General features: G+C 44.0%; 1 protein-coding gene across 5 annotated transcripts in view; it reads left to right on the plus strand.

Moving 5' to 3' along the window:
- LOC139633878 (collagen alpha-1(XIV) chain-like) overlaps positions 1–13,943 on the plus strand; it is a 154,183-nt gene extending 140,240 nt beyond the window's left edge. For 2 of the 5 annotated variants that reach the window (XM_071499903.1, XM_071499898.1), the window contains 8 exons: positions 754–807; positions 1,334–1,405; positions 4,103–4,138; positions 6,431–6,497; positions 7,025–7,213; positions 7,500–7,577; positions 7,740–7,895; positions 11,464–13,846. In XM_071499903.1, the coding sequence (XP_071356004.1) occupies positions 754–807; positions 1,334–1,405; positions 4,103–4,138; positions 6,431–6,497; positions 7,025–7,213; positions 7,500–7,577; positions 7,740–7,895; positions 11,464–11,756 (945 nt within the window). In that variant the 3' untranslated portion in view covers positions 11,757–13,846. Of the gene's footprint in view, positions 1–753; positions 808–1,333; positions 1,406–4,102; positions 4,139–6,430; positions 6,498–7,024; positions 7,214–7,499; positions 7,578–7,739; positions 7,896–10,554; positions 13,847–13,905 lie in introns of those variants that run through there. The other 3 variants (XM_071499902.1, XM_071499900.1, XM_071499901.1) reach the window with 3 other exon arrangements.
- Positions 13,944–14,243: the final 300 nt, after the last annotated feature.

Genomic DNA, 14,243 nt, shown 5'->3' on the forward strand with positions numbered 1-14,243 from the left:
ATCCCCTGTGGAGTTTTGACCTCTCCTAGCACTATGGTGCTGTACACAGTGGTATCAGTGGTGTCACACTGCTCCACTGATCAACAGGCTGCTGTAATAAGATGCAGTGCAGCAGTGAAGGCCGAGAACAGAAAGACTGGAAGCCACAACTCATGGATGTAAACAATGCTGGATTTAATATGTGTTAAACACTTTAAAATCAGCTGTGCTAATGTTTATGAGGAAGGAAACACACTCGACAGATACACGCAGTGTTTCTGTGAGTGATACTGAATATAAATGTAACTTCTGGTTGTTTAGGAAACTCCACTGGACTCCTTTAATCCTGCTTTTACTGACATCGTTAATACTAAAATTACTTCTGTAAAGTAGAAGGTGACATATCAGATGTTATATGATTCCATGTAATACATTCAATTCTAATGCAGCCTCTACTGTTTATACTGCTAATGTTACTACTCCTGCTTCTGCCAGTGGTGCCACAAATACTGCTAATATTACTGCTGCTGCTGCTACTAGTGCAGTACCACAGTGATACTGGAAATACTACCATTCCTGCTAACTGAACATTTAGTACCACTTCTGTTTCTATAGCTACCACTACAACTGCTATGGCTACTATTTAATCTACTCAACAGCTGAAATAAATAAATAAGGCAAACTCCATGTCCAGTTCCATGTCATGTGTAGAAACGAACATCATGATGAGCAACACTTGATGTTCCATCACATGTATCTACTCCTAAATCACAGGGACTGCCAGGCAAGGACGGCCCGCCGGGCAGAGAGGGCCCCCCAGGAACCATGGTAAGTGATACTGAAATTTTATAAGTGTTAATCTGTGATGTAGACAAAGGAGAGGTGAGGATTTCTGGCAGAGTTGCAGTTTGATGTCCTTCTTCTGGTTTCTCCTGCTGGACACCCAAGGGTCGAGTTTAATCGGAGCTGTGACTTTGGAAGATAATTATGGATTTTTAGGAAGCTTGGGAATGTGAATGCAATGTCAGCCAAAGGTGTTTTCAGTTGATTACAGATATTACAAACGAACAGTTACTGAGTGGACAGTGTCTTCTTTCCTTTTTTAACACACATACCTGTGAAGAATCAAGCACCTGAGTCTGGTTACATCCACTGCTGTGTGGAGCAGTGCGAACCCCAGTGGATGCACGTGTCCTGAATACAGGCATCACTTTTAATACTGTGGTTGTGGGACTGATTCTGAATTGATTTCAAACACACTGTACTGTGTTCACCAAGAGTATTTCACCGCTCACGGTTGATGAAGTGGACTCTGTTTCTGATCCTTCCTTCATATCTGTCTGTGTCTCTTCAGGGGACTCCAGGAGCCCCAGGGGCTCCAGGAAACACAGGCCCTCCAGGAAAGCAGGGAGAACTGGGACCTCCGGTGAGTCTGTCAGTCAGTGAATCAGACACAGGAGTAGATACAACAGAGCTGCTTCTCCTCATTAATCTTTCTCCTGATCAGTCTGAGTTCACACCTGTGACAGAGAAGACCTTGTTTTTGTGTTTCCCTTCACCTTTCTGCCGCACAAATGTGGACCCTGTGTAAATAACCAGGAGGAGTCAGGAAGTCGTGTCAGTCAGGCTTAACAGAGTCTGTCAGAGTGTCTGTCAGCAGGATTAACAGCTTCCTGTCCAGTCTGAAGGTCCGTACACCCTGTAATCTGGGGAGGAGCGAAGTCTATTCATCTTTACACCTGAAGAGAAACAAACTCAGCTGCCTCCATAAAAACCTTACTTTGACAATTTTACCAATACCACACTGCTAAACAAAGATGGACTAACTGAGCTCCCCTGTTTCCTCTGGGAACTGTCAGTCTTCAACTTTATTCATCCATTAGGGTTTGGAAACGTGCTGGATTCCTGGATTCATCCCCATTGTGTTTTTAAAGATTCAGCATTGATGCCTGAAAGTCCTTAATTAGAATTATGATCCAGTCTCTCACTGTAGAACATGTTAATAAAAAACTATTAAATCATCTGTTAGGAAACTTAAAGGGCCTCACAGCAATAAGTGTTGTTCTAATGTACAAAGACAAATACTATGAGTCTGAATGTCACACAGTAAGTACAAAATTATCTGTGGAGCAGGGAGGCTGCAGAGGACTGGGTCCAGATGGGTAACATCAGGGTGTTCAGGTACCGCTATAACTACAACGTGGTGGGAACACCCCTCCTCTGACCTGGTCCTCCTCTGCAGCCGAATGTACTGAATGGAGAACTGTGTTTAGCTCTTTTCATCAGAAAACTTCACCGATTTCATCAAGTGTGTCAGAAAATAAACAGGCGATGAGTCCGAACATTATGACCTCTCACAGATGAAGTGATTATTTCATAACGGCACATGTCACAGTCTGGGGTTCACTGAGCCTCTCTTCTGATTGGCTGATTGTTTCCTGCGTGAGCCAATAAAATTATAGCAGACTTCAGGTAAACACTCAGAGAAACCAAATCCTACAAGGTTGGATTGTGGGTCCAGGTGGGTGGGGCTTGGGGCAGTGACTGCTTTGTTGTGACATCACAAAGTTCCAGAAGTCCTGACGACTGGTTTTAAGGCTCAGTTTCTGAATACAGGCTGTGTGCATTTCTCTGTGGACTGAGGCTTTGATACTTTCACAGTATTAATATAGAACCTAGACCTGCTTTATAATCACAAACACATGGACATCTACCTTTAGACTGGATGGAGCTTTAAAGGATCTGCTGCTGAGTCCACACCTCAGAGGGTCAGAGCTGTTTTGGTGGCACGTTCATATTAAGCAGGGGTGGTCATAATGCTTTGATTCATCCGTGTGTAAAACAATGAGGACTTTCCTTCATCGCACTGACTGAAAAAGATTTTCATCACCAAGTGAAACACCCGGGTGGTGACACAGCAGGGTCATCTGTAGTTATTTTGATCTCCACTCCCCCTGCATGTAGAGTTGTCTTTGATGCAGACACCGAACATTAAACTGCACCTGACGGCCGAATGGTTGAGGCGCACGCTGAATGGACTCAGATGAGTCTGAGCAGCGAGTCCCCTGCTCGACTCCCGGCCAGTCGGACCATTCGCTGCGTGTCATTGACCTACTCTCTCCCTGCAGAGCAGCTAATAAAGGCAAAAAAAATTATTTGAAAAACTGCACCTGAAGAGCAGACAAATGCTGTGCCACCATCAGTGTGTGTGCAAGCACGACTTTGTTTTCCACTTTCTTGTTTATAGTAAGTGTGTAACATTTTAACATGTGACCACTCTCTGCTTCTGCATTTATCCAGGTTTAGAGGAAATGTTCAGAGACAGTAAATCACATTTTGAAGAAACGAGATGTTGCAGAAGGTGATACAAACTGCTTTGCGTCGCTGTGATAAAATGTTGTCAAGCATGTAATTACAGATGCGTGGGTGGACTACGAAGAGCTGGCCGTAACTAATTATCACACTACTGTCAGTTGCAGATTTTAAAGTGAATTTACTGCAGGAAAATGTACAGTGGTTCAGCTTTTGGGTAGTGACACTGTTTGCATAAGTTTTGTTTTTTAATGGCTCAGGTGCAGCGTTGACAGAAGGATGAGTAAAACTGAGGACTCAGACTTATTTTGATGTTGTTCAGTGTTTTTCTTTGTGTGTTTTCACATGACAGATACCGACTGTGTCAAACAGCAGGGCCAAATTAGACACTGCAGCTTGATTCAGTGTGTTCAGGATTTACAATGAACCAAAATTAACTGGAAAATCAACAAAAGACTGAAACTTATAAATTGTCAAACTTTCAAACAGATTCAGGAGTTTTCATTCACAGTTTGTTGGTAAAGAGACAGAAATACTCCAGAGGCCGTGAAATCATCAGCGTGGGACAAGACAAACCAGAAGGTTTCAGTCAGTCAGGACGTTTAAAAGGATGTTGGGAGCTGTGGTGTCAGAGGCGAGAGAGCAGCTTTCCGGCTGTGACAGTCCGTCAGGTTGATGTCTCACCTGGAGAATCCTTTGTTTTGTTTTGTTTGTTACCTGAGGAATGTACCGTGGTCCATGTCTGCAGAGTTAAATCCTTCAGACCTTTGTGTTGCTTTTGCCTCTTTTCATGGCTTCTTCTCTGTTGCAGGGTCCTCTTGGAAGCAAGGGGGAGAAAGGTGAACGGGTAAGTGGCTCTGTCCATCAGGTCTGGAAACTTTGTACATCTGCAAAGAATGAAAAAATAATTTAGATTTCTATGCTCTTCATGTAATGAGCCCATTTCCTGAGCAGCAGATTTTGATATTTTGAGAACAAAAGATGAACGAAGCCAAAAGTGTAAGAAATCCATTTTTGGTCTTTCAAGTGACCCTGAGCTTCTCACAAAGACATTTCTTCTTTTTAACCTAAGAGAAAAATAAAAAAGAAGCAGATGAAGTCAACAACATGCAGATTGGCTTGTGGCGCCACAAACACAGGAAAAGATGTTTGCTCAAGATGAAAGTTTCTCAATTCAACCAAAAAATGAACCTTTATCTTGAGCTATTTGATTTCACATAAGACAAAAAGTTATTTACCCAGTCTCAGTATAAAGTGTCACACAAATGAAAACACACACCTGTCACTACACAGTTTGTTCTGTCGATCTGCTTATTGTCTGTTTGTGGCTGATAAACAGTTTAGAAACTGTATTTTGTGTTTTGTCTGAACACAAACTGTAGACACTACACAGCACACACTCGTGGTTCAGCGGTGGACAAAATAACAGCTGTTCAACAGAGCAGGCCTCTTCATGAAGCTCATCATTACACTGCATTACATCATCACTGTAATCAATCAACCTCCTGTAGTTAATACAACGTTTTTATCAGCAGAGTGAAAGAGCATCATCAGATAAAAGACAAAAGAAGATTAAATTTCACCACAATAAGCAGAACTGAAATAAAAGGCACTCTGATCACGGCTGCGTGTTGTATCACGTTGAGCTTCTCTGCCTCCTGTTGGTAGCACCTGGATTTAGGTATTTCCTCCACTCGAAGCTCGAGCCTCCTCTCCATCCCCCAGAACAGCACAAACACCCTCCTCACTGACAGCTGCTGCCTGGATATTCACACCCACAGAGGCTCCTGCAGTCACGGCCCCTGCACCACATCACAGGCACTTTGATAGAGTATGATGAGAAATACACTTCCCAGTTTATGTCTGACCAGGAAAATGTCCTGTGTCACCTTCACACTGGATCTAATCAAACAAGCTTGACAGGTTTTTGGATTTGCAAATGAACATCAAATACGCTGTAAACAGTGTTTATGACAGTTGACGTGAAATGACAGTAATCCACAGAGGCATGGAACGACATGAGAAATTGAACATTAATTTGTTATTAAAATAGCATTTTAAAACAATATGATGATCATCAATCATCAATTATCAATTGAATTGTTGGATTTTGTTTTGGTTACGCAGAGTTGAAGATCTGACCCCTCTGTGTGCTGTGTGTCCAGCAGCAGTGAGAACATCAGAGCATGAGAGTGAAGGACTGCGACACTGTTGTATCAGGAGCTCCGAGCTCCACCTGCTTCTCCACCCATCATAAACCCCCTGAGCTCAGCTGTAGCTCCCCTGTGTGTGTGTTTCCTCTCCACCTCTCTTGGTCAGAATGTTACGACTCTGCCCCCATAAACCAGATGATGATGCTAATGTTAGCATGGCAACAGTAGTAAGACCGGAGCCTGGGTCTCTGGTCCTGCTGTGACCGCGCTGCCTCTGTTTGACCAGTAGAAAAGCGCCCCCCTGTGGTGTGTCAGAATAAAACTGCTGATGAAGGAGTGATGATCACAGTGATGATGGTTTCATTGGTCGTTCCCATCAGGACGTTTCTCTCGGTCTCAGTAAGAATCTAAACTAACAAAGCCCTTTCTAACCTCAGCTGTTTGCTGAACATGTCGGCCTGAGGAAGACTTCACTGGCTTCTCAACTACAGCCCTGTTTGATGCTGCTGTTACAGAAATAAGGTCAAAGTCCGTCAGTCCGACCCTGAAAGTTACCACAGGCTCCCATCCACCCCAGCTAAGAAAAAAAGACATCAAACTGTAAAATGAATGAAGTGAAATGATCCTGGTTTGGTTGAATTTAAATCACTTGAGAGTTTCCGTAAAGGCTGATAACAGCAGCAGTGGTCAGCTGTGTGTTGCCTGTGACAGCTGTCAGACAGATTTGTGTCAGTGTTACACATCATCAGAGGGGTTTGTGTTTAACTGCTAACTACACATTGAGTCTGTGGCACATTGTGCAGACAAAATGACAACACAATGAACATTCACAAATGGCAGCTTGTGGACTAAAAGAGCTGAGCTTCAGTGTGTGGTGTGACTGACACTGTGGTCACAAGATCTGCAGCCTGTAGCTGAAGCACCAACAAGTCTGAACGTGTAGATACCAGCAACGGAAACAGAACTTTTTCTTTGTGTGACCTCAGGGTGACCTCCAGTCCACGGCTTCAGTTCAGGCCATCGCCAGGCAGGTCTGTGAGCAGCTGATCCAAAGTGAGTAACAACACATCCTGAGTCTCCTTGGTTTTAGGATCACTGAATGGTTCTCCAGCTCCAGAACATCTGCACTGGTGACCCACAGAACACCAATCTGATTTTAAAATGCTGTTATTTAAATAACACATTACACCTTACACAGACTGGCCCCACTTTATATTTCTGAGTTACTGTGTCCACTGACCACAGTGACATCACTGAGGTCTACTATCCCGAGATGTCTGCTTAGAACCAAAGGTGGCCGGGCCTTTGCAGTTGTGGCCCCCACCATCTGGACCCGTTCTCCCTTATTCATAAAAACTGCCGACTCAGCCGACAGGTTTAAGAAGACGCTAAAACTCAGCTGTTTTTTTTATTGTTTTTATGTTGTCTCCTGTTTTTTAACTTCAGTGTTTCCTCTGCCCCACACCTTGTAACCCAGGTGTCAGAAGGTGTTCTACCGACTGACTTCCATATATGGTAACCGTGTTGCTGTGGGCTTGTGACATGCCTCTTGTATAATTCATCTTGTTTTCTGTCTTCAGGCCACATGGCGCGCTACAACTCCATCCTGAACCAGGCACCCAGTCCACCAGTGTCCATCCGCACCGTGCCTGGACCCCCCGGAGAGCCGGGTCGACAGGGAACCCCAGGGCCCCAGGGAGAACAGGGACCCCCAGGGAGACCTGGCTTCCCAGGACAAAACGGACAGAACGGGCAACCTGGAGAAAGAGGTGAGGCAGCAAGACGAGCAGAGGAGACACGACAGGACGTGCAGGCTTGATCTTGGAGGGAAAACCCACCTGGACTGGTCTGTCTGAAACATCACAGCTGTCTGTGTGCAGGTGCTGTCTGTTGTACCTGTCACCACACCCAGCTCTCTCTGCAGCTGGGTGTGGTTACTCGTGACGTCACACCTGCTCATAAGCTGGAGGGGGTGGTGTGAGGGGGTGTGCTGTTTACAGATTTGTTTGCTTTACTCTGAATCCGTCAGAAATGACAACATCAGTGTGTTTCCAGGTCAACCAGGAGAGAAGGGTGAGAAGGGATCTCAAGGGATCGGAGTCCAAGGCCCCAGAGGACCTTCAGGACCCCCTGGTAAACTGAACCATAGAAAGCTGCACAACACAATTCCACAGGCTCTCAGCCTCGTCTTCCACATCATGGGCTGAACATTACCTGGATACTCAACACTTCACTTATTCTTATCCTTCCTCCTCCTCCTCCTCCTCCTCCTCCTCCTCCCCCTCCCCCTCCCAGGTGCCCAAGGACAGGGCAGACCCGGCAGCCAGGGTCCATTAGGGCGACCCGGGAATCCTGGGTCTCCTGGTCGACCGGGCGTTCCCGGACCTGTTGGCCCTGCGGGGCCTCCAGGATACTGCGACCCAAACTCCTGTGTGGGCTATAACGTTGGAGGTAGGCTGCCTTAAATTAGCACTAGGCTAACGAATATGAGCAGAACCTGTAGGACTAAACCCTCATCAGCTGGTTGGATGTAAAATAACTTTCTCTCTATCACTGACAAATACTGAGGCAGAGACAAGTGACCTTTAACCCACAGTATAACTGATTCATCCAATCACCAACCATATTATTAGACTACACCAACCCTCACTGTGATCACTGGGTAACTACAGGCAGAGACTGTGGAGGTTCTGATAATGAGTAAGAAAGACTCAGATCTGTGTTTAAATCATGTTTAAGCAGAAATATCTTGACACTTGTCTGAATATGTGGACACTGGAAACTGTGTCACTGAGCATGGAAACATGAAAACAGGTCAATGTTTAATTCACTTGGTTCTTTTTCATGGTGAAAAGGAACCACTGAGTTAAACAGGCTGTTGAAGTCGTCCGCCCCACACTCAGTGTATTTGAAGGTGAAACACAAAACACCTTCAGATACACAGTGAAGATCCAGAATTCTGTTCCAGTAACAGTCTGACACACTCTTCTTCAAAGCTGTTCTCTGTGAGTGAAACTTTTTTCGTGATACACTTCTTGTTTTGGATGGGATGTTAAACATCCAAACAACAAGGTGAGATCAGTAAACCTTCCACTCTAAGGTAAAGAGGCTTGTTAAGTTATTTTACCCTCAAAGGTTCCTGATTGTCGCAGCCGCAATGGTTCACTGCAGCCAGATATTTTCCTCTGAGGAGACAGACCCAATAGACATCGACCACAGTGACGTCTGTCTGTGGTGAGCTGTCAAAGACCCAGTGAAGTGGCAGTTAGAGCATCGTGACGACATGTTTTACATATTTCTTGAGTTAAACATCCTGAGTACCAACATCTCTGATGTCCATCACAAACAAACGTCCATGACTCCAGAAATCATAGAGAAAATGATAAGCCAGGACTCATCCCTTGAGAACATCACACATTTAAACTCTTCAGTCTCAAGCTCCTCCAGTGGTGTCTGTGTGTACACTGTAAACAGGGACTGATCACAGCCCGTTCAGCAGACTGTCTCTCTTCTGATGGCGCTGTTAGCGCTGTTAGCCCGCAGCTAACTTACTGTATCCATGGCAACATTATCCTTCTGTTTACATCCCCACAGCCCCCATATCATGGGAATTGTAGTTCCAGTGGTTCAAGCATGATTATACCCTAAATGGTTTGTGTTACAAAATCCATTAATATTAACTTTTATCATGTTGCACTATCAATGTCTTTTGAAGGGGTGCTGTCAGAGAGGGGGTCCACATCGTCAACCCCCCCTAAAAGATTACTTTGACATTTTAGGAAATACACTTCATTGCTAAGATGGTTGGTCGCAGTAATGAAAAGATTCCAGGAAGTGATGTCACACAGCCAAGAAACAGTCGAGCACATTAACCCCCATAAACAAAAAAATATGTTTTTTACAACAGACCATATAAACCACAAGATTTTATCAGTGACACACACACACACACACACACACACACACACACCACCACACACTCACACACACACACACACACACAACTTTGTGTGTGCCAATGTTATCGTTTTGTTAGGCACAACGACCCTGGAGCAAACAGCCGAGTGTGGTTTTATATGATGGGAGTGGTTAGCTCGGTTAGCTCAGTTAGCTCAGTTAGCTCAGTTAGCTTGGTTAGCTTGGTTAGCTTCCAGGAGCAGGATGAGTCATCAAATATAAAAAAAACTGACACTGTATCAAGAAATGATTCACACAGAGACAGAAGATTAAAACATCATTTTATTTCACTGGGTCTTTGAATGTAGTCTCAGATCATTTGAGCCTAATAAGTTCAGTTACATTCACGTTCCATCTTAAAGCCTCAGCGAATGAAACTGAAACTGAGCTGTGAAATGGGTGAACTGATCCTTTCAGCTTTGTGTTGAGGCTGCACACATCAGTGAACAGACTGAATTCTGCATCTGCACGTTTCAGCTGAGACTTTCTGTTCTCTCAGTGCTGTGAGTGTGGGCTCAGTCGTCCTCTGGAAAGATGCATGAAGGGTTTTCTCACACAGATACCACTAAAATTATTAAATACACCAGGAGCACAACAAATTACTCGCAGAAAGCTGCACAAAACTCACATGAAAGTTGCAGATGATGAATCTGTGCTGTTGGCAGATTCTCTGTCTGTTACGTGTTAATTTGCTCTCCGGCGTCCAAACGACTCCGACTGTGTTTTCTCAGCCTTTCACAGGAAAAGACACATGGGAAATTATATTTTAACAGCTTCACAGTCAGCACAGCAGGATGTATCACGAGCCTGCAGGAAGCTTTGAGTCAACACAAATGACCGTTAATTCTCACCACATATGGAAATCAGCAAACACTGGAAATATATTTATTCAGTTAATGATGAAAGTGGTATTTGTAAAGAAAACACTACATGAGTCATCTTCGACTTAAGTGCATGGTTGTGTTAATATTTGATGTGTGTTGAGGTTAAAGGTCACGCAGCAGCCTAAACGGTGCTGTGCAGCTTGCTGCCTGCAGGGGCATCATGTGAGTAACGTCTGCATGTTGTAATCTCTCTGTCTTTGTGTGTGTGTGTGTGTGTGTGTGTGTGTGTCTCTCTATCTGTCACAACGTTTCCTCTCTGTGACCCTCAGCACAGTATTTCAGTGACTACTGAGCCATGTTCACAAACACTCACAAGAACAACAGGGATTTTAAGTTTAAACTGCTGCAAAGGCTGCAAAATACTGAAGGTGGCGTCACCGCATCAGCTGTTTGGGCTCAGCCATGGCTCCCTCCTCACTGTGATGTCATTCATAGAGCTGCATTGATTGGTCCATTAATTTACTAATTTATCTGCAGCTGTTTTAAGCTGTTGCTGATTTCAGCCTCTTAACTGCTTCTCTTTGTTGTACATCAGTGAACTAAGTATCTTTGGGAATTTAACAGACAAAGAAAGATATTTTAAAATGTCACCTCGGGCTGTGAGAAATTACAACAACACCATATTTATCTCCACACAACAATTTCTGACAGGAATTTTGCACATTTTTTAAATCGTAAGTATTGAGATAACTTTACTTTGAAAGACACCACTTGAAAACATTAGATTACTTAAATGTTGACAGTTTGAATGTGAGGTAATGGATAAGAAATCTAATACCTCCCTGGCATTATTATAAAACATGCTGCTTATTCTACCTTTAAATTTGCAGCTGTTTGTCTTTAACTTTCTTCTAACCCTTGGAAACCTTTGGAAACCTTTGGTAACCTTGGTAACCTTTGTAACCCTTGGTAACCTTTGGAAACCTCTGGTAACCTTGGTAACCTTTGTAACCCTTGGTAACCTTTGGAAACCTTGGTAACCTGTGTCCTCTGTGTCTCTTGCTCCTTCCTTCTCATCCTGCCCCCTCTTCCTGTCTTGCTAACCCAATCAAAATCCATTAAACCAATCCAAAATATTGCTTCCTGTGGTGGCGGGTCGGCCATCTTTGTTTTGGGCTCTCACTGACTGTCTGCCTATCTGGTTGGCGTGCTGGTGGGCTGGTTGGTTGGCAACACAGAGGGTGAGGATGTCACTCACGGCGGCGCTATCCCTGCAGTCCAACTGCCACCCAACGTCTTCCAGAACTATGGCGAGGTTGAGGAGGACGACCCCTACCGCTACTACCAGCCCAACTACCCTGCCCCACGGCCCGTGTCGCCCGACGACCCTGCACTGTCCCTGGACGACATGGAGCTGAGGTCCCCTGGCATCCACCGCAGCTCACGGAGCGTGGACGGGGAGGGGGAGAGAGTCGGGCCAAAGAGGAGACTAAAGAGAGGAGCGAAGACGTCGCCGGGACTAACGAAGTGAGAGGAGCTGATTGGAGGACGGAGGGCCGCTCGCTGTTTCTGATTGGACGGTTTGGAGCCGTTATGGACTAATCAACAAGTGCCTGATATAGAGGATTTCTTATGGACATTGTAGAGGGGAGGGGGTGGGGGTATCAGGTTGGGGCTATTTTAACTCATCTATGCTATTGAATTAACTTCAAGAAAACAGTTTTATTCTGTTTTGCTTTGGTTTTGTTGTTTTGTCTCAGTGGAGTTGAGCTCAGCTGCTTCATATTTCAGCTCCCGCCTCATCTCTCTGTCAACAGGTGAACTGAACCGTTTCTGTCGTCAAACATGTCGCCATCAGCCCGAGCGGAGAAAAGAACCCATCCTGTTTTACTGTCTGTTGTTGACGTGGTCGTTTAAGTGCCTCAGAATCGTCTGGAGGAAATTTCAAAAGTGATGATGAGCAGCTGTAATAATTCTACGAGTATTTAGACTCCGACACGTTCAGCTTACAGCAAACTTACAAGCAGCACGTCATTTTTTCATGTCTGTGTTTACTTTGAGGTTTTATTTCAACCCGTCTCTGCTGACATCACGACTTGAACTGAGCAAACAGCTTCACAAGTACCGGTGGTTCCCAACCTGTTGCAGAACAGTCCAATATTGGTGAAAAGATGTGACTCTAGTTTATTTTTTTCTCTTACTAAAGCTTATCACTGTCAAAGACAATGATAGGAACTTTCACCACATCACACTCGTTTGCTATCTCAGCCTGATGCAGACTAAAGATCTCATCCAAGACAAAAACTGGAGAATCAAACTAGATCGCTAGTTAAAAACAGGAAGAACTAAAAGGAAAGAGTCAAGATCTCTCCCCTGTTAGTTCAGTCCTGAATGTTTGGTCGTTATCATTCAAATGAAAATTGCTCTGAGAAGCTTTATTTGGCCTCAGTGTTGTTACAGGGTCGGATGTGACCCACCAACATTTTGAGATTTTCAGATGGATCATGAGTTTGAAAAGTTTGGGAACCACTGTGATTTACAGCGACTACCTTAATCAACCCCACGCAGTACGACCCTATAACCAGCCAGTTTTCTAAAATAATCAAGCCTTTAAACACGTCACTGCATCCGTGTGTTAACAGGGAATCGTAGCTGACTGCTGCTTCACATTTAATAAGCACAAACTAACAGATTATCTTCTATCGCAGTAAACGAACAGATGATCCGACCTAAAACACTCACTGACAACAGAGAACAAAGTGATTTCACCTGAACTGCTGTGACATAACTCAGATTTGTCTGAAAGGCTCCAGCTTCTAAAAAATAAACAAGACAAAAAACAGATATTTATGTAAAGTTTTGCATGTTTTTTTTTTTCCATTTACCATGTGATGTATTCATGTAATCTCATAGAGCCATAGACACATTTTACTGAGACATAAAACAGTCATTGTTCCAGCATTAAGCTTGTACTCTGTATTTGAGGAGCTTGGAAGAAGAAAAAAGTTGTAAAGAAACAAAAGCAGTTGCACGTGAGAGGGATGTTACGTTTCTTTGTAAATGTTGTTGTCATGACGAGCAGAAAGAAAAGAGAACAGTGAGTTTGATAGTTAAGACTGACGGCTGCTTCCTGCTCTGTTTTATTCTTATTGATTGATCTGCCTCCATTTGTAACATTTATCATTAAGATCGTTTAATTTAAGCTGCCACCTGTTCCCGGACGAAACTAGAGACGGGTTCAGACGCAGAAGCACAGCAGCGCTCAGCTCTGTTCTCAGTCGTCTTATGTTTGTCTGCAGTTATGCATTCGATTCCTTACAGCTGTTTTACTGCTGGAGCTCAGCGACATGAATGGAAGGCCAGGTATTTGGAAGAAGGTGCGCCTCTTTTATTCACCTTGAAATATGTTTTTCTAATTTGACCAAAATTCAAGCACAGTTCAACTTCTCCAAATATCGTGGACCCATCAGTCCGGTGTCTGAGGCCTTCAGGTCTGTCGGTCAGAATGAAAACATCTCTACACCTCTGACCAGGAGGTTTCAAAAATTCAAATCAAGGAATTAATTTATTTTTTACTTGGTATTGATTTTCTCAGAACAATAAAACTGAAGTACAACCGTTGCTGTTGTCTCTGTGTGTGTGTGTGTGTGTGTGTGTGTGTGTTTGTTGCCGTCCCTCAGCGGGTCATGTGACTGAACTGTGAGGTCTAATTAAAGCGAACAGTGAGGTGCACGCTGCAGGAAGCTGAATAGGAACCAGCAGCTCAGCTTCACACGTCTGCCTTCAGCTCTCATTAAAAACCAAGAAATGAACGCAGCCACTTTTACACCAGACTGGACTGAAACATCATCTCTGAAGCTGGATAAAGGAACCATTCCCTAAAATGATGGAACTTTGTTACTCGATTTCCCTGCTTGAACGTCTACAGAGGTAAAGATTAAAGTCTTTTAGTGACAGAAATATTATAGTAAAATATACCTGACATCACAACTGACTCAGACATCACAAAGTTCCACAA

Source organism: Trachinotus anak, unplaced genomic scaffold, assembly GCF_046630095.1.
Source record: "Trachinotus anak isolate AG129_WGS33_773 ecotype Australia unplaced genomic scaffold, CSIRO_AGI_Tana_v1 ptg000016l, whole genome shotgun sequence".
NCBI classification, from domain to species: domain Eukaryota; kingdom Metazoa; phylum Chordata; class Actinopteri; order Carangiformes; family Carangidae; genus Trachinotus; species Trachinotus anak.